Source organism: Meleagris gallopavo, chromosome 1 (genome assembly GCF_905368555.1).
Source record: "Meleagris gallopavo chromosome 1, MGAL_WU_HG_1.1, whole genome shotgun sequence".
Classification (NCBI taxonomy): Eukaryota; Metazoa; Chordata; class Aves; order Galliformes; family Phasianidae; genus Meleagris; species Meleagris gallopavo.
This window is the reverse complement of record NC_139404.1, coordinates 180,785,830-180,806,972: the sequence shown is the minus strand read 5'-3', so window position 1 is coordinate 180,806,972 and position 21,143 is coordinate 180,785,830. Positions and strand designations below refer to the sequence as shown.

Here is a 21,143-nt window from a genome sequence, read left to right as displayed (position 1 = left end):
TTCCCAGTAACTATTGTTTAGGCATAAAGGAAAGCAGAGAGGGAACAATGCATTTGGTAGTTCATAAATAATGATTTCAGGTATTTTGTGAAATAATGGTTTCAGATACTTTTACAGTTCAGAGAACAAGTAAAGAAAGAAAGAGACAGAGCACTTACCATGTGGAAATGTGAGTAGTTAATAAGTACCCATGTTTCCAAGTGATTAAATGGATCAGAATTAATGTTGCACTGGCTTGCAGAATTATGTATGTGTTTATGTCTAATTATGCTGCTTCAGAGCTAGCAGTACACCAAACCCACTGGGTTACCCACAGTAAACTTTCCTATCTACTGCAAGGAAGCCATCACAGATGAATGCAAACTTTTAAGGACATAGGGAGAACAACAAAGATTTGAAAATAATATAGTTTTTTCAATTGCAGCTTACAAAAACACTGAAATAATTTCTTGCTTTAAGATAAGCAGATGTCTCTACTATGCCCTATAATGTGTAAAGACTACCAATCTGGCAACTATTTGTCTTAGTGTTAGGCCGTTCTGTGCACATTTATACAGAACATCTTTTCTTTCTGTCATTTTCACTAATTTAAGTTGGATGGCCAGTCACTCAAGCAGGTTCCTGGTACTCACAGTTCCCTGATTTACCACAAAGAGCAAGTGATATAGTATTTAAGTAGTATGTGTACTTAGAAGACAAAGTAATAAAAACAATAAAATCTACATTATCTTAGCATCAAATATACTCTGATTTTCTCCATTACACATATCATAATTCTGTTTTTTAATATTCTTTTAACTAGGTATACAGAATAAAAGAGCCAATCCATCATTATTAATAGTGGAAATTTTGTATTAAAATGGATCGATTTCTAGTGAAAGTCAAACACCTCACTGTCCTTCCTCACACCCTGCAATCACTCTAATCAGGTGAAAAATGTCAATGACTTATTATTCTTGACAGAACATTGTGGCTCTGACTTTAAGGTCACTCTGCTCTTACATTTTGTGTAGCAGAACAAACTGTGTACACCCTAGGAGGGTGTATACAAAATAGAGGAACAAAGCAGAAAAGCAGAAGTCATACATCTTGATTTTAATAAGCCCTCTGACACTAGCACTTCCATTACCTGGAAAATTAATTAAGATTTGTCTGCATCTAATCATTGCAGTGAGGACTGAAAGCTGACTGAAACAATGAATAACGTGATGATTTAGCAGTAGAGCAGAACAAGGAATCAATGATAGTCAGCCTGGGAAAATCACAAATCCACTGATAGGAAAAAAAAGTTGAGTGTTCGTTTACTCCAGGATCTGACACAGACTTCTGTTACCCTGTTAGGTAGAAGACTAGAAAGGAGATAGATTAACACGTTCTGAAACAACAGAACTTAGATTAACATTCCCACAGAGAAGGGAAATTAGGGCATTATGAAACACCTGCTTTCATTAATATTTTCTTTGTATACATCAAGAAATAACAGTTGTTCAAGGTATTTCTTGCTACTATGTAATGCACTGACTAGAATTTCTTTCGAAAACAGTGCAGACCCATTTAACTGCCGTGAAGTAGGGGCAGAAAATGGAACTCCTGTCAGTGTAATACAGTTTATATCTATCTATGTGGTTGCCATTCAGTAACATTCAGTGGAAGACAAGAGCACTCCCAACAGTAAAATTAATTTCACGTATTTGGAATCTATATTTAACATTCTGTAAAATCTTAAAGCCTTCTTCACATTGATTAAATACTATAGAAGATCCTTGCTCAGTTACTGAAAGCTAGCATTAAGACATCACATACAAGCAAAACAAAATAAGTATAGCTATGGAAGTTCTGTCTGAAGGAGAGAAAACACAAAATGCACAACATTCTTACAGGCTGTAAACACAGGAAAAGATTTGAAGTACCGAACAATTCCAAAAAACAGTTCACAATGTATCCAAGTATACAATTTTCTCTATAGATTGGGAATTTGCTTATGGACACTTACTCCCTGAGGATAATTATCCAAATAAGCAGAGCAGTACCCCCGTATGTAAGTGATGAACACTGCAAGATGTGCAGTAAATGAAGTGCAAAAAATGGTAAAGAGCAAAAGTAAGATATGTGAGAGTAGTAAGACCAATAGTAATATAGAGGGTATCTTTTTTTAATTTGGATTTTAAATCTTAGTTTGCAATATAAGATCAATCCAGTTTTCATCTTTTTTTTTTTCCTAAATTTGTCTTTCCTGTCCTCTTTAGCATTAATTGCTCCACTTCAATCTGTGTAATTAGCTTCCTACTCTCCCCAGACCTATTCACATCACTAAGAGCATGTGACACACTACACTCAATCTGAACCAGCTGAGAAAAAAATAGAGATGCCACAGTCATGGCTCCACCTGATATTTTCTTTATTCCATTGCATCACTGTTCCCTTCTTCCCGCTTGCTACCACATCACTGGAGCAGACAGGATTATGTAGGCAGAGATCACGTGCTCCTCCAAGAACTGGACTGGAACAGCTCCACAATAAATGAAAGACAGCACTGGTTAGGTATGTTTAGAAAAGGACTGTACACCAACACAAACTGGTTAGATAGAGCTGCCTAGCACCAACTACAAAGAAACTATTTACACCTTCCTACTAATAGACTGGTAAAAACAGTCATTCAGAGAGAACAAGGAAGTTTATATTCTCCCAATACATGATGGAGTGCCTTTACTATCAGATTTTGTTTTCAAATATGAGGAAATAAAATCCTCATACGAGAACACGTTAATGAAGACATAGTGTTTCACCAGTATTGCTAGCAAAATAGTCCAACTTTCTTACACTTTAGGAACCTACACACGGAGCAAAATGTATATTTGTTGCATCCCGGGATGGTCAGGTTGGGTATTAGAAAAATATTCCTCACCAGAGGATGGTGGGCATACAACAGGCTGCCCAGGGCAGTGGACGCAGCCCCAAGCTGCCAGAGCTCAAGAAACATTTGGACGTTCTTGTCTAAGATGGTCCTAAGATAGTGTGAAGCTAGGGGTTGGACTTGGCGATCCTTACGGGTTCCTTCTAATTCAGGATTTTATGATTCCTCCCCCAGATCTAAAATAACACCCTTCCATAAGGATCCAAAGGATATGTTTAGTAATGTGTAGAAAGGTTTCAGATGTGGTAAGGCTGCAGGAGTGGCTCTGTGAGCACAGGGACCCACCACTGGGCAGAGCTGAGCCGTGAGCAACGCTGGGTGTGCCTCTGGGAGAGTGGATTGAAGGGACAGAAAGCTGAAGGAGAGGGATGAGAGATGGGAGAGAAGCGGCCCTGCAGCCCCCAAGGTCAGTGCAGGAGGAGGGCAGGATGTGCTCCACGTGCAAAGCAGCAGTTCCCTGCGGCCCAGGAGAGGCCCATGGAGGAGCAGGCTTGTCCCCCTGCAGCCCAGAGGCAGAGCACAGAGCATATTTCCATGTGCAGCCATGGAGGAGTGCAGCAGTGGATGAGGGCTGAAGGAGGCACAGTCCATGGATATCCCTGCAGGAGCAGCCTGGGCTGGAGCTGCAGCCCATGGAGAGGAGCCCGCGGTGGGGTAGGAGGGCTGGGGGAGCTGCTGCCCATGGGGCTGTGCTGGAGCAGTGCCTGATGGGTGGGACCCATGGGAAGGAGCTGTGTTGGAGCAGTGCTGGGAGAGCTGCAGTGATTGGGAAGGCCACACAGGATCCTTTTGGGAGGAAGCCATGTGGAAAAGGGAAGAGAATGACCATGGAGGAGTGGCAGAGATGAAGAGTTACGAGCTGACTGCAGCCCCCATTCCCTGTTCCTCTGCGCTGGTCAGGAGGAATAAGTTGGAGAGGGTGGGAAGACGTTTGTAGTTTGCTTTTAATTCTCACTGCCCTGCTCAGTTAGCGACAGCCAAAAAATTAAATTAATCTCCCTATGCTGAGTCTGTTTTGTCCATGGTAGTCATTAGTGAGCAATCTCCCTGTCCTGATCTCAACCCAAGAGCTTTTTTTTTTCCCATCAAATTTTCTTCACCTGCCCTTCTGAGAAAGGGAAATGAGAGAGTGGCATAGAGGTGCTGAGCTACTTGTCCAGCTGCTGTCCACCACATGTTCTCATTCTGTCCTCCTTCCCCAGTCTAGTGCCACCAATACGCTTGGCAGTGCAGTTTTTTCACCAAGAGGAGGCCAAACAATGTGCAGCAAGGGGGGGAAGGCTAATGGCTGTCATTATTCTCTGTATCTCCAATGCTGTGAGATGAGAGGGACACAGTTTGGAGAACAGGACTCGAAGCTCAGGGGCATGTCACGGAACAGAGCCCAGCCTGCAGCACTGCCTCTCCCTCCTCACATCACATGGATGTTCCCTGCAGCTGCAGCACTGTCTCTTAAGAAGGCTGAAGCCCAGAGAGGCAGTAACAGCTGGCCTATGATGGGGAATACTGATTTGCTTCACTGATAGAAGCATAAAATGTAAGAATGACACAATGGCCATGTGTGCAAAGTGCTGGAGCAGCCAAAGAATATTACAGAAGCTGAAAGCATACAGCTGTGCAATCAAACTGTCAGCCCGAAAAATACATACTCATTTTAATTTATGAACGGACACACACAAAACAAAATAATGAAATTACCAACTGTATATAATGCCAGTTCTTCCAAGGGGAAAAACAATACAGAGATGTAGAAAGAGAAACACTTAACTCACTAAAACACACTAGAAAAAATATTTTTTTTGCCTATTTTTTTTTTTCTTCACTAATTCCATTTGAAAATATATTCCTCCTTGCTTCATCTTCAGCCATACATTTCTTCAAGCCCTGTGCTGGTGCAAAACATCGTACAGCTTAAGTTCTCATGTAAAATACCAAAAAAAAAAAAAAAAAAAAGAGAGACAAAAAATACATATAATTCCTGCATATTAGCATAGCAAAACTTGTCAAGTAACTACATGACCTTGTATCATTTACTCCCTGTGCTTCTGAAGACAGAGGACTCAACGTAGATTAGTGTTATGTTAAAAAACAAATCTGTTACAGTAAGACATAATATGAAGACAGGAATTCCCAGCACCTAGTATGCACAAATCTATTGTGTTGCTGCAATCACTGCTTAAGCCCTTTTAGTGGAAAAGAAGGATAAAAAAAACCTGTTGAATTCTAAACAAAGCAATGATGAGCACAGCAGAAAAGCAGAGAGAGTACTGATTTCTGATTTTGTGTTGATCTCCATTTGCTTTTTTATCAAATTTTCTGATTCAGGACTATTAATAAATAAACACCAAAAATACAATTCCTCCTGTTTGAAGAAAATGAATGTAAGGATACATCACCAGTTCATACAGAAAGTTATTTTTGCTCCAGCATTTCCAGACTTTCATTAAAGAAAAATTACAAGGAAAGAATTAAAATTATTTTAAACATCAGATAATCCTTCCAAGAATACCATTTTAATGTGGTTCTTTCCTTTACAGCATCAAATCGAGATTAAACTCAAGAGAGTGAAGTTTCTTGACTGCCTATTTCTCCAAGTGAGATGTGGAAAGCAGCTCACCTCCCAGGACCATTCCAGCTTGACAGCACTTCCTCAAGCGACACGCTGGACAATTCTTCCTACGAATTTTATCAACTATGCAGTCATTTCTTCCAGCACACAAATAGTTGTGCTGCCCTGCAAGACAGAGAAAAACAAGATTAATACAATGTTTTTTTAACATGACAAAATTATTTGTGTGAAAAAATTCCGAAATAACAGACTCAAAAAAAAAAAAAAAAAAAAAGTGACCTGACCCATCAAAGGACCCATTCATTTTACACTAGCTTTTAAATAATCAGCTGAAACTATCTAAATATAATAATTCCTTTGGTTTAAGACTGGCATTCCCATCTATATAAACCCAACATAATTAGCAGACAGTACAAACCACTTAAAATAGGAAACTATCAATATTTCTCATGCAAATCAATAAAGATGACAGATTTGTTTCTGTCAGACTTTTGTTTGTTTGTTTGTTTGTTTTACAATATTCTTCCTTACAGTAAAGTACTTACATTTTCTGGAATTGATAGGAAATTTTCTACAGATTGAACAAAATTTGAGCATTACACAATACTATAAAAAAGCAGAGTTGATGAGAGAATCTCATCTGCACAAGACCTGCTGACATACCAGTTGAACAGAGCCAATAAGAGCAAAGAGAAGGCTGCAAATTTTTGGTTTAGTTTAGCTTTTAGGAAAGGCATCTCTTTTATTGTCCTGTTCTGAGGCACTTAGTTAGGAAGATGTTGTCATTTGTGTGTCAAAATGGAATGTTTTAAATGAAATTATCTTCTAGCAGAGCAGTCATTTTATTAGCAAACCATGAAATCCAGCTGACATACTAACATTTTTTTCTCACAACAAACTTCCAATACTTTCAAATTTCTCTTGTAGAGAATTAGAAAGTATATTTTTATGCTTTTGTATAATACTGATGACCTCTGTGATTCGATTTGGTTTTGCATGAGTAAACAAAGCTGTAATAAGAAATCAAACCAAAACCTGTAAGGCTTAACTTTAAAATCCTTCCTGTTTTGGCACATCACCCTCTATTCATTTCTGTATTTTCTATTTCTGACACGAAAGCATAAAAAAATATTTTTCTTTCAGGAGTAATAAATCAAAAAGATACAGATAAACTACAGGAAGTACCAACATCAGGGATGCTTCTCTGTGGCATACTGTAGAGGGGACCTCCAAATATAAAAGACTACAACAGCACAACTTTTAGATTTGTACTTATTTCTAGATGGGTACTACTCTGAGTCAGCCATCTGATGTCCCCAGCAGCAAACAAATCTGAGGTGATTATTCTGCTCAGCTGCTGTTATTGCTTCCATTATTACCCTATTCCATCCTTTATCTGCACACAGTAAAGTAAGAAACTGTTCACCAATAAGTTTTCTAAATAGGAGAGAGACAAAAAGAAAATGAATTCCTCAGATGAAAAAATCAAGAGATGAACACAACTTTGTCCTAACAAGAAGAAAAGAGTGGTGCTAAACCATGTGAAACAAGTTGGCTTCTGTGGCAACATTTTTACAACAATTAATTTCCTTCTTACCTTGCTTGATTTTTAAGAACAACTTGTCTGGTTTTAATGAAAGAAGCCTTATTGCTTGAAATCCATTTTTATAAGTTTCTTTTGTTTTAGAAAACAACAGGTAAATAGAAGCAATTGTCTCACACACTGCCTAGCATTTTAGATGTATTTATTAATGCTTTAAATCACAAGGTGTTCTCATTTAGTTTCTCCCATTACTTCTAATCCTGGATTCCTTCTTACAGGAAACACTACCAAAATTAACCAAATGAATACAAATCTGTCTTGCTTTTGGCAACAGACCATGAACAAAACACTTATTTTGAACACATCTTCCTTGAGATTTATTCACAGCCTTTCCCTCATCTTACTTCACCTTCATTAGCTACAAAACCACTCAGTCTTCTGAAAAGCAACAACAGCTTTAAGCCTCTGCTACTTAACATAAAACCTATGAAGCATGAGATTATCTTTGCATTATTGCATTCTGATGCTTTAATGAACAGTTAATTTCCAAAGAAATGCTTAAGTATAAGGTTTAAGTTATGCCTGTGAGTGTTTCGTAGTTTTGTTTGGCTTCAGTTCTCTGAAAAGCATCTCTTCTGAACATCCTTGTTTGGGAATTTTTTGAATTTTGAATGCACAGTCTGAGTCCATGTAGCCCACATCCAAGACCAAAAATAGATTATGTCTTTCCAGTGAATGCCTATGAGCAGCTCACGATGACACAGGCATTCAAAATTCATTTTACTTTTCTTCTTATGCTGATATAAAAATACTGATCTACCAAAGTTACTGTAATACTACGAAACATTACTCTGCAAACACTCAAAGTGTTCACATGTTCTAAAATGATGTCCGTATGTAGAAAACGCTCTTGCTACCAGTACATGATGCGCACCCTCAGCATCCCAGTGGTGTGCTCACTGCCAAAAGAGGTCAAAAAGCTCGGGTGGAAGCAGCAACGGCAACAGAAGTTAATAGCACGATTTATACTCATGCACATTTAAATTTAAATATTGCTAAAGAATGCAAGACATTGAAAAAATTCACTGTTATGCACATTTAAGGTATACAGCCTTTATAAACCTCACCATAATGTAGGGTTTATCAGCAGATCCAACTTCCTCTTCAGCTGAAAATGCAGGAGCTACTTTAACACTACATAACAACTCACCAACTGCTTATTATAAATCCAGAACAAAACAAATGTTTTCAATTCTGCAGAACAAAGTGCAAATCAATGATAATTATGAAAACTGCTCTTGAGTGTTTCTGTGTTCTAGTGAACATAGCACTCCACATTTGAGTTTAAGATTAGAAAGGATTAAAGAATCCCTCTGTCCAGTGCATACTGTGAAATAAGAATTTGCTTAGATGTTCAAAAAATAAGTACTGTTTCATTCCAATTTAATACATTGTATTTGCAATCTACTAAAGACTAATGATACAGTCCTTATTATATGTTTACCTGGTTTATTTCTCCCATTAAGAAGAAACCAGCATTAAAAAAAGAACAAAGGAAAAAGCCAACACCCTGCCCACTAAACCCCCTTGTGAGATTACAGAGATAAAATCATGAGTTTTAACACTTGTCAACCACTTCCTCATTTGCAGGCTATAAAGAAGCCACAACCACATCCTGAGTTTGAATTATTTTTCACATGATTTTCCATTCTGCTCACTGCTATCCAGCCTCTCCCTCAGCAGCTCCCATCTTTATGTGCATTACACTGATTCTGATCTGGAACACATATAATGTTCACCTAGTATTTCGTATAGTTTCACCTGTTAGGGCTTTTTTAGTTATCTCAGTAATCTGGTTGGATTTCATACAGATAGAAAAATCTGAATAAATCTGAAAACTATCTGTTTTTCTACTGTTGTCCCGAGCTGGATTCTAAGAAACTGCTACTGGCTCAATATTACTATTTAAGTACAGACAACCATCTGGAGGACTGACTGTGTAGGAAATAGAAAACACAAAGATATTTGATTAAATTCCAAATTATGTTCTTTAGGATCACCTATGTATTAATTGATTCACTTTAATATATGGGTATTGCAGTAATATTAAACACATGTACTGATAAAGTATCCAAAGATCCCAGTAAAGACAAAATTCCTGCTCAATTGGCAGCTTGTTACTCAGTATCTTTTATGCCATTTTAACTGGGAAAGAAAAACACGAAGACCAAGACAGCAGTGTAATCACTAGAGCCCAGGTCAGAAAGTAAAGATTTAAATTCGTATCTCATACTAAAATATGAACCTAAAAACCTTCTGGCAACCACCCTTTCCTAGGAAGTTTTCTCCCAATGTAAAGTTTCCAAAACACATTTAGTTTTCACCTGTCCTTAAAAATGCACATTATAGTTTTCTCTCAACCTCTCAAAGCTTCAGCTTGTAACTTAGGTGTGAAGAAAACATGGAGATTTCACCTGTTACTCATGTACTCCAGACTGTCATAGGATAGCACTCTTTTTAACCCCCATCTGTGTTCATTTATGTGAGTAAAGGTGGAAGTCCTAATGGAAACAGGGAACTACAACTGTAAATCTGCACTAATAACACAGAGAAATTCTGCATGTACAGCGCCTTTAAAAACTACACTATTCACTTAGCTGACTGACAAATACCTTAAGTCACTTAAAGTCATTTGAGTGCACTATCAGAGTTGCTGAAATTTTGCAGATATGCAAAATATGGAAAATGTATCTGCACAGGGAGAACCACACGCAGGCAGCCAGCTATTTGTGTGAGTGCATCTGTGCTGAGCCGCTGCCAGTCTGCACAGAAGCAACACCCTTGTTTGAGAACTCTCATTTCCTACTGCCTACAAACAAAAACATTTTCTCAAATCTTCTCTCCCATAGCTGATTCTGTCTCCCTGTACCACTCTTACCATGCAACACTGTCTTACAGAAATCAGCCCATACCACCTCTGAATGACCACTATTCACAGCACACATCATAGTGTTCTAGAAATCAAAAAACAGATTAAATATATAAAATATCTAATATCTAAAAGCAGTAAATAGATACCATCTCTCTTTGTGAATTATTTTATTGCCAAACACTTTCCAGCATTAACTTCTGCCTTCCTGAAAGCCAGGCTCTGCTCAATAATTTTCTCACAATATGCTCTTTACCTTTTAAAATATTTTTCATATCATAAGAACTATTAAAAAAACAAACAAATAAACAATTAAGATAGTAGATTTAAAATACAAAGGAATTAGCTGTTCACTAACCCACCATCAGTGGTTCCTATGGTTTCAAAACAAAATGGAAAACAGTTGCACCAATGTGTACTAAACACAATGGCCCAGATGAAGTTTTTGAATATACTTTTGACTCTTGAAAGTGAAGCTAATATAACAGATAAGGATTACTCTGGATTTGGACTGACACTATCAGTGTTTCCCGTAACCAGGCAAATAGTGCAGCTTTTTCCTCTTCAGAAATAGGAAATGCAACTTGTCTGACCTTTGATCTGATCTGAAACCACCACTTTTACACTGTTCCTATGTGAAAAACATCAAATGTGTGTGCTGAGCTTGCCTCTCACTGTGTGTGTTCATGAGCATGCACCTCAGAGAACTGAGAATCTATACTACGGTTTGTCATATTGAGAGTATGCCCTTCATGTGTCCCTGTACACCACTGCTATCTTCAAGATTTCAAACATCTCAAATTAATACTTATTTAATCTCTACTCCTCCACTGCACTAACATTTTCTCTACAAGATGAGACTGAAGCGAGACTTAGACTCTAACTACTTAAGAACAATCTACATCTCTCACTGATCTTACCAAATATAATCTACAAAAAACTCAGTGCTTAGTGGGGAACTTCCACTAAATTCCCCTCTTTGACCATCAGAACCAAAATTCTCTTTTCCCAAATCTTAAGCAGGTGTCCGGTCTAGAGCTCTACAAAGCACTTTTATTTGCAGACAGGAAGAAATGAAAGTTTGCAAACAAGTGTACAGCTTCTGTGTAGGCTGGCGGCAGTTCAGCACAGATGCACTCACACAAATAATCAGCTACTCTATAAGGACTATAAACTAATATTAAAGACTTGCTATTGAAGTGTATCTGCTTCACAGCAAAGGACTTAGAATTCAGTGGATCAAAGAGGGCAAAGAGTGGATAGAAGAGAAACATGAGAGTATGTTCCATTTGGGGAACTTTTCTTCTTCTTGCAACAATATAGTAAAAAATGAAAATAGTGAACAGTGATTGCAGTCCAAGTAATCCAACAGCCTTGAGGTCAGTGTTGCAAGGACAGAAAGGTGTGTTTGACTCCCTCAAGGGACCAAAGTTTTTACATCCTGTGTAACTGCCTTACCACTTCTATGCACTCAGTGATGGGGTTTGTAAGCACAGCAGGTACCAGCAGTTCTTTCGTGAAGTCAGTCCTTCATTGCTCTGCCTTGACCACATGTGATGAAAAAAACAGGCTGAATTAAAATATTTTGTTTCAAAAAGAAAGCAAAACCATAAGTTCACTCCTAAGTCAAACCTAATATATCTTACATTATACTTTATTTGCTGAGCAGATTGACAGATCAACAAACTTCTCGTATACATCCAGTCTGTTGACTGGTGTTTAAGCATCTGTCAAATTTTATTTGCTAAGTGAATAAAACATGCTTCTTTAAAAGGGAAGCTGCATTGTCAAAACTATCCTTGCGTTTCTTTTCTTGAACAAAACACTTCCAGTATCCGTATCATCCTTGACTGACCCTTTTCTTATGCTTTATCCTGATCTGAAAATCTTCTGCCTTCTGTTGTGAACACTGCAACACCACTGTCTTCTTCCTTCCAAAGTTACTCCTCTAGACAGCAACACACATACATTGTTTTTATCTCCAAAACAGAACAATTAAGCATAATTACCCCATTTTCGTTCAGTTCTAGACAGTTAGAAGTTATAACCCTTTTATATTAATCATTACAAACAGCAAAATCAGGATTACTCTTTCACATTGATTTTAGCTGCTTTTTTTTCCAGGTAACATCCTGACTGCCTAACTACAAAAACTGATAGCAGTAAGAATTCTGCATAGCCAAGATCTTTCAGAAAATCATGCTGGCTTCCACAAGTCAGCATCTCCAGTTTGTTTTATGGCAACGTGTCACATGTTCCATGGTCACCATTTTTGAGTGAACTGTATTACTGGTAGAAATATGTAAAATGATAAAATTAACAGTTTATAGTCAGTGAAAGGGCATATTTCTTATAAAACACAGATCATGGGATTTGAACATACAATCTACTTTAAAAGCACTCCAACTGGTTCACACATATGCATCATCACAGTACTGTTTTTTCTTCTTCTGATCCCTGGCTGCTGTAGTCTTCTACCAACATAAGCATTATATCACAGCTGCTCCAAATGCAATGCCTTCTTTTTAATGGTATTGGCCCACAGCATCAGAGACAGATATTGATGTATGGCAGTAGAGGTTGAACCTTCCTACCAATATTCCATTACATTTTGTTGATGGCAGCAGAGGGGTGGTGTGACAAAATGGTGTCTGACACAGAAGTGCATATGAAGAAAAGGTGTGGAACTGAATTCTGCCATATGGAAAACATGGCACCCATTGACACTGTTTATGGAGACCAAACAGTGGATGTGAGCACAGTGAGGTGCTGGATGGTGTGTTTCAGCAGTGGTCACAGCTCCACCGATGCAGACTTTTACAAGTACAGTATGCAGACTTTTGTTCATAGCTAGTTTTGTGCATAGCTAGTGCTTGTGACTAAGTTGAAAAATAGTTTTTTTGTAGCTGATAATTTTTTCTAACAAGTAGTATTATCGTGGTCTTTGTACCTGTTGTAGTTTCCATGGAAATAAATAGGAGGCATTACTTTCAGAACAACCTACTTATTTGCATTTCAGTCACCCTAACATTCTAATATCAGTGAAAATATTACAGCATATTGCCTTGATGAATTCTTCAATATATATTTTCCTCGTATTCTTTGACTTGTTCTACAATTGAACCTGTGGGATAAGGGTCACTCATAAGAGTAACAAAGGCAGAAAAACAGAAATATTAGTAGAAGGAAGAAGTAATTTATTTAAATAAATAAATAAATAAACAGATACTGCTGCACCTAGATCAAAATATCCAAAGAACAACAAACTGCTTGAAAATCTTGAAGAAGGGCTTCATTTAACTGACTAGATTCTCAAGTGTGGACACTCAACAGAGTAAGTAATGTACACTCCATTCTTGGGCATTAGAGGAAAAGCAAGTACTTCAGAATTTATTTTAACCTTAAGTAACTGTCTAAATTTGGGTTTTTTAATAGTGTCTCTTCAAAGGATGCCCACAGTGATTAACTCAAATACCTATGTCTGCACTCAGCTTGGTGCAGCAATTCTCACATAAAACATCGTCTCTGCAGATAATGGAAGATTATGTAATTATATGAGAAGAATAGGGTAATATTCTCCCGCATCTCAATGTAGCATGTAATTCCTATATTTTAACCACAGCAGATTCCAGGTTGCTGAAACACACTCAAATGTTAAAGGATATTATGGATAATAACATTAAGGATATTAAGCAACAGCCACTTGTCAGACCACAGGAGTTGCAACCAGTTGTAAGAAAGAAAGTTCTGAAGTGCAACCACGTATCACTGTGCACAATGGCAGCCTAACATACAAAGGATACTTGGTTAAGTCTTTCCGTTGGTAGCCACTAAAGAACTGCTCCTCAGCAGTAATCATCAGTTTTGTGGAACAGGTATACAGAATGAGGAGATGGACACTGTCAAACTTAAATGCTTGTTTAGTAACTAGTAGTTTGACTAGAAATAGAATCACAGAATGGCTCAGGTTGGAAAGGACCTTAAAGATCATCAAGTTCCAACCTCCCTGCCCTGGGCAAGGCTGCCACGCACGAGATCACACTGCCCGATGATTATTTTAAATAACTGTCACATTTATTATAGTCTGAAAAGGTATTAGCTACCTTTGTGGCGTGGGTGAGATTCATAACACCAAGAGCAGACTGTTCACATCATCACCTGACACTGCCTTTATGCTCAGTACAGAGAGCAGTTAGTGTTAGAGTACTGTCATTTTCATCTTCAGTAGATATCTGAAATAAGTCAGTGAATTACTTCCTAGAAGTTCCCACTTCTCTCCATTCACTATAAAATGAGCTTCAGATGAGTAACTCAGGTTACTCCTATTGTGCAGACTTAAAGTTAGAACAAAGCAACCTCAGTCGCACAGAGCAGTGGTGCTGGTGCTCCGTACCGAAAGTGGTTTTACACTATCTGAAAGAACTTCCATTCCACCTGAAAAGATGCAATATTCAATACTGCTTCTACACACGCTGCATGAAGTTAAGCCCAAAATTTGGCTAATTGACATTTCTGCAGCTGATGGCATTCTAAGTAGTCCCTATCAGGAAAGCAGTACGAAGGCATAATGAGAACAGCAAGCAGCCCAGCATCACTTAGCACCAGAACAAACACAATCCTAGCACACACTATCATTGTGCTGCATGCAGATCAGCAAATTACTGTTTGCCAAACAATTGAGCAATGTATATTTGTATACGATGAAGATACAGTTATGTATCAGCACAGATCTTATTTCCCTTTTCATAAAGCAAATTCCTTTCTCTCACAAGTGAAATTTGCCAGTTGATTTTTATGACCTTCATGGAGATCATTTCAAATGTTTGAATGTGAAAATAAATTTACTGTATGCTATCATATTTTGGTCACGTGCAAAATGAAAATGTTTAATAATACTACATAAATTAATTGAAAAACATCTGTATTTCTCAACATGCAGCATCCATGCCTTCTCTGCTTCATGCAGTATTCACAGCTGCCAGGTATCCAGCACACACTGCACCAAATCCCAATCCACAGACCCTGGAAAGTGAGACTAACAAATGGAAAACGCTGAAGAATTAGGAGAATGGGAACTTTTTATAGCTGATACCTTGATTTCATAGATGGAAGGGTCTGTACAGTACAGCACTTCACTGTTCACAAAGAGGGTTTTCTAACTGGGGCTGGGTCATTTTAATCAACGTTTGACATGCTGTGCTGTTTTTTAAGCTATGGAAAAGCACAATTGTAGCAACATTCCTGATGCACAGTATTTCAGTACGTATGTAGTGAATCACACTTCCATCATAAGCGGCTTGTACACAGCACAAGTCAGATAAACCTTATCAGAAAGGCTGCACAAAACAACAGTCAGTCTTCACAGAGTAGATGTAGCTCATCCTCAACTCAGCACCCTCCTCTACCCATATGCAGAGACAGTGAAAACTCTGATGGAAAATACTTTTTATCCAGCAGAATTTGCCAAATTTAGGTCTCAGAGAGAAGTCCATTTCTCACCAGTCAAGTGTTAGCTGCTGCTGCTGTTGAGCACAGTCCCTAACACTGCTACTTGTACAGTGTTCTTATCCTGAACTTGAAGCACATACTAAAACCAGACCAATCTCCCATATAACCAGTTTTAGTAGGGTCCCACACATTCAAAGAAAACAAGAGTTACTTCCTAACTCATCTGCTGCAATGCCATATATTCATGTCAGCCTCAAACACTGCTGGTTCACACAACCACTTGTCGCTGTGAAAAAGGGCAAAGGAAGGCAAATGCTTTTACAAATATAAAGCAAAAATTAACAGCATTACACGGTTTTATGTGAAGATATCTATGTAGGATATTAAAGATCATCTGTCAATTTAAAGAAAAATAAGGAAGAGCTCACTTCCTAAACTTCATTTTCCCATAAGCTCTGCTGGCAATTTTATAACAATTTTTTTGTGACCATAAGTTTGATATACTGGTAGCACTTAAAAAATGCCTAACCACCAAGAGCAAATTACTTTGCACATACGGTAATTCTTTAAAGCATTTTAAATCTTAACTCTGAATATTCTTTGATTGACAACTTCAAACTGCCCGTCACCCTCAGCTCACAAAAACAAACGATACTACCACATCAACTTATTGAATTCAGGTTTGTGTTTTCAGTTTTCTTCTCTAAGTATAAATAAAAGTAACTTCTCTTATTTTCTTGATAACCAAGTGAGAACTTTGAGTGTTTTTAAAAACCTTTGCAACTTGTTTGTACAATTGAATCAATGGGTACATAAATCAACCCTTGCAGGCAACCAACCAAAAACGAGCACCTCTGAATGCAGAGGAATACTTCCTAAAATACTAGTATATTTATTCCCTATCTGCATTGTTTCCTCCTCACCTCCAGCACTACCTTTTTTTCCACATCTGTTCTTCTGCAGCCCCTTCACCCCCACTATAAGCCTTGCAGTTTGGGTTTACTGCTTGGGATTCTGTTACGAACAAAACATACTTACCATACTGAAACCATCATTTTATTTATGCATATAAGCACATAGTCAGGAACCCAAATAACAAAAGCTTTGCTAAATTGTATAAATATGTAAGAATTTATTGCCAACATTCTTAAAAAATTGAAATCTATAATTTCATCTTAGTTATCCACATACAGTTCTGGACTACTGTCACAATATACAGATATCTGTTAGCTCTACTCAAATTAAATCATATTCAGCATAGAAACTTTCCTAGATTCACCTGCACAGCTTCAAATATTTATTTCAAAAAGGTTAGATATGGAAAATGGAGTTTTCTGGATAACATGATGGTCAGTTTCATCCCAAAGGAAGTATTTATTTAATACTGTACTTCTTACACACTAGGAATAAGTAAAATGAGTGGTGTATGAATAATGGATTTTGTTGGGAAAAAAAAAATACATTTGCTATGAGATTTGAAACAGCCAACACATCTGAGATTACATAATTAATTAAAATAGAATATAGGCATTTTGTGACTAACCCAATAGTACTACATTATGTCTCTTGTCATGTATGAACTTGACAACTGTGCAATGATATAAAGAGAAATCTAAATACAGAAAATCCAGCAGGTAGCCCAAGTAATCTATTTTGAACCTTTTTTTTTTTTTTTTAATTTCTTATAGCGTTCTGTACCTTATGGAAAGTATACAAAAAATAGGGCTGAGATGATAAATTTGCACTCAAAAAGTCAAATACCTTATTTGCACAAATAATTCTTAAAGAAACATGGAGAGGAGTATTAAATTTTTTAAAGGTACATCAACCATTCCTGCGCCAAAAAATGAAGGAGAAGGAGACATTCTGTAAGAAAAATATCTCAACTGAATTTATTACTTCGACTCTGTGAATTTTAAGCACTATTTTCACTTGCATTTGAAATTAAAATATTCTTTTTAAAGAGGAGTAATTTGTCACCTTTATTTCTGACTAGAAAGAAGTGAAGAAGTGCTTCAAGTGTAAATGAAATTAGAGATCGATCTATGAATGAGATTATTTCAATGCTAATAATTATATTCTGCACTTCAGTGAAAGTAAATCAGTCCATCGTTATAAACAACTCCCTGCAAACTTGCAACTAATGCATAAACCAAGTAACTCCATTTGTTCATCTAGCTCATGTTCACTTGTCATTCTTCCTATAAAACTTCTGTTTTATATAGTTTCTGTTGTCACAGTTCAGCTTTCTGAGGTTGTTCCCCATTCTTCTAATATTCATACTAAAAAAACAAACCAAAAAAAACCCAACATATTTCTTCACCATAGGATCAGACTTTGGAAAAAGACTTAAAAATAAAAAAAAGAAAAAAAGGTAGGTATGAAGAGGCTAGGTAAAAGCCAAGTTTTTTGTTAGTCTAACTGTACTGACCTTCTCTGTATGTCTTTATCAATCAGTAACATCCTGCAAATACAGATTTTTCAGAAATATTCAAAGAAAACAAACTTAAAACATTTCCACCAGAAACCCCGTGATCTCCAATATTTGTATTAACAACAAACAGCCAACAAGGAAAGTAAAAAAGGAATACCAGTGAAGTTAATAATGAAAGAATTTAGTTAGTATTCACTGTAATACTTAAATAGAGTTGCCAAAAAATGACGGTAATCATGTTTTTAAAGATTATCAGTAAGTAAAGGATACGTTATTCGCAGACCTAGAGAGGACTATTTAACATAATTAGGAACAATGGTATGATATAGTACCTTCCATTGCCCTTTTAAAGAAGACTTTACAGCTCCCACAGGTGAGTACTCCGTAGTGGCAACCAGAAGCCTCATCACCACAGATGAGACAAATCTTCTGGGGTAGTGATTCAAAGCTGTACTGGGAGCTTTGGCTGGTTTCTGTATCTGGCCTTGAAAAGAAAAAGAAGAGGAATGAAACATCCAGATTTGCAACAGTTAGCAACTTACCCAAATTAATCAGTTCTACAATAAAAACTTCCTCTACAGAAGATCAAGGAAAAAAAAAAAGCAGCACTGCCTTTCTGCTTAAGGTTCTCTCTACACCAGGATAAAAAGCACATTTGTAGTAGTGTCTAGTCATTGAAAATGGTTTCGATAAAAAGGTACAGTTTGGGAAACTGTCAAAATGTTCCATCTTCTTCAGCTCAACAAGTCTTCCGAGCAAAGTCATACTGACATATCTTTTCCTCAACACAGCATGGCACGAAGATGGAACCAATTAGAAATCAACTGGATTTCAAAACTTCCTTCACATGGGAAATCACAAAGTTTTATCTCGATTAGAAAAAATCCTCAGTAACCAGCATGTCACCTCTGCAAAAGCTGCAGCTTTTGATCAGCAGGAAATTCAATGGGCAGGTTATGGCAAGTGACAAGTGAAAAGCCAAAAGTGAAAAGTATTGCTACGTATCTTGTCAAGGAAAACAAACAAACAAAAACAATCTAGCTAATCCTTAAGATAAAATCCAGGTATCTCCATTGAGACAGTAGCACTGCATATAGTTATTTTTAAATGTATTTCTAAGTAATGCATAATGCCTCGCATGCAGTAAGCCACTTCATTCTAGCAAATCAATATGCACATACAAAATGTTGCACTTTTTTTGTGAAATTGACTACTTTTTCTCAAATCAGAACCTCTCGTCCAAAGAATATTTGGGTTTTTACCAACACTGTCCATCTGCCAGTTCAGACATCAGCAACACTGATGCCGTTCCCCCTTCCTTGCAGCTAGTGACTTCTTAAGACATCGCAAAGAGCAACCATAACTGAAATGCTGCTTTTCTCAGACTGTAACTGTGCCCACAAGAGCACCAGCTGCAAATTAAAGAAATAATACCCCCGCTGGCATCCTACCAGCGCTGGCATCCCCCAGCACGCATCAAAACACGGGATAAAAGGGAAATACAGCCCCAAAGACCGTCTAAACACAAAACCGAGGGAGTGAAACGCCGTCTTGACAACGCCTCGGCACCTGCCTGACTTCCAGCACCCCACAGGAGCACCTCCGCTATAGCCCAGCTTCGCCGAGGAGAACCGCGGAGCTCAGCCCTTACCGCACGTAGCCCAGGTAGGGCGGGCACAGCTGGGGCAGGCCCTCCTTCAGCACGGCCGCGGGGAAGCCCAGCGCCTGGTGGTGCCCGTTGAGGCCGAGCGGCGAGTAGAGGCCGGGCGGCGCGGCCGAGGTGGACGGCAGGCTGTCGGGGACCGCCGGCGGTCCGTACGCGCCGGGCAGGAGGGGCGGCTCGGCCTTGTAGAGGACGCACTCCAACGAGGGCTCCTGCGCGGCACGCGGAGGCTGCGCGAAGTCGGCGGGGGCGACTTTGGCGCCCAGGAACGAAGGGGGGGCAGCGGGCAGACCGACGCCCTCCTCCTTGATCTTCAACGCGCTCTGGAAGTCGCCGTAAGCGAAGGGACCCTCCTTGCCGTCGGGCGGCGGGTAGCCGTATTCCGCCAAATCCGCGGCGGGAGCGGAGGGCGAGGAGCGCGGTCCGAAGGCGCTGCCCTCGTACGCCGCCTCCACGTCCAGTAGCTGCCGCGTGCGCGAGGCCAGGAAGGCAGAGTTGAGCGGCAGGATGGGCACGTGCAGGTAGTCCTGCCCCGCGCCCGGCTCCACGGCCGCCTGGGAAGCGGTCGCGGCGGGCGCCAGGCCACCTTCCCCGGGCCCCGCGTCCCGGTCCGGGAAGCCGCGCTCCTCGGCGCCGGGCAGCCCCGGGGCTCTGCTGGGGCCCTCGGCTCCCGGACGCGTTTTCACGGCGACGCTCAGGGTTTCGGCTCCCGGCCACAGCGGAGCCCCGGGTCGCGGCTGCGAGGGACCGGGAGCCGCCGGGGCAGCGTCTACAGCCTTCTGCTCGGGGCCGCGGCTCATCGGGGCGACGGGCACCTCTGGCACCTCCGGCCCGAACAGGGACCAGGGCGTGGCATGAGCCGCGGGAGCCAGGAAGGTGTCCAGGACGCTGTCCAGACAGTCCTTGGAGAGCGAGCCGCCGCCCGGCTGGTACGAGGGGCAGTCCCGGTCCTCCCGGTCCTCCTTCTCCTCCCGCTGCTGCGGCTGTTCCTCCTCCTCCTCCTCGCCCTCTTCCTCCTCGTCGCTGCTTCTGGGGTAGAGCAGCCCGTCCAGGGCGACGTCGATGCCCTCCGCTTCCCCGCGGCTGGGGGGAGCCTGCAGCAGCACCGCCCCGTCTCGGGCGGACGAAGGCGCTCGGGGCTCCTTGGCCTTCACCTCGGTCATGCTGCCCCGAGCAGCGCTGGACGCCGCCAAACCTCCGGCGCGGCTCCTCGCGGCCCGGACGGAGCTCCCGCTCACATGGTGCTGCGTTCCGAGGAGCCCCGGCCGTGCGCCGATCGCCGCCGGGACGGTCCTGCGGAAGGGAGAGCGAGCTGAACGTCTGCCGCCTTCCGAGGGGCAGCGGGAGGGCAGGGGGGACGGCACCTCGTCCCCCGCTGTCCGCCGCTCTCCCACGGCCGCTCCCCGCCCCGCCGCCGCCCGTACCGCTGAGCGGCGCCCGGGTTTGCCCCCCCGCTGCCCCCGGCCGGCAGCCGCCTCCTCGCCCCCTCGGCGCTCCGCTCTCGGGCACCGCAGCCTCCCTCCGGCAGCTCCCGGCACGGCCTGGCCCCTCCTTCGCCCCGCCTGCCGCGGCCCTCCCAGCGCTCCCGTTCCCTCTCGGCTCCACTCCCCGCCGCCCGGCCTTCGCAGCCCTGTGTCACCCCG

At 40.5% G+C, this 21,143-nt stretch overlaps 1 protein-coding gene across 2 annotated transcripts in view; it reads right to left on the bottom strand.

Annotated features, from left to right (window-relative positions):
* The window catches only part of PGR (progesterone receptor), a 36,081-nt gene extending 15,281 nt beyond the window's left edge, over positions 1-20,800 (bottom strand). Inside the window, exons 1-3 of one of the 2 annotated variants that reach the window (XM_085216323.1) lie at positions 19,489-20,800; positions 18,170-18,321; positions 5,532-5,648 (exon numbers count right to left, since the gene is read on the bottom strand). In XM_085216323.1, coding sequence (XP_085072449.1) covers positions 5,532-5,648; positions 18,170-18,321; positions 19,489-20,663 — 1,444 coding nt within the window. In that variant the 5' untranslated portion in view covers positions 20,664-20,800. The remainder of the gene's footprint in view (positions 1-5,531; positions 5,649-18,169; positions 18,322-19,488) is intronic. The other variant, XM_085216324.1, reaches the window with a different exon arrangement.
* Positions 20,801-21,143: the final 343 nt, after the last annotated feature.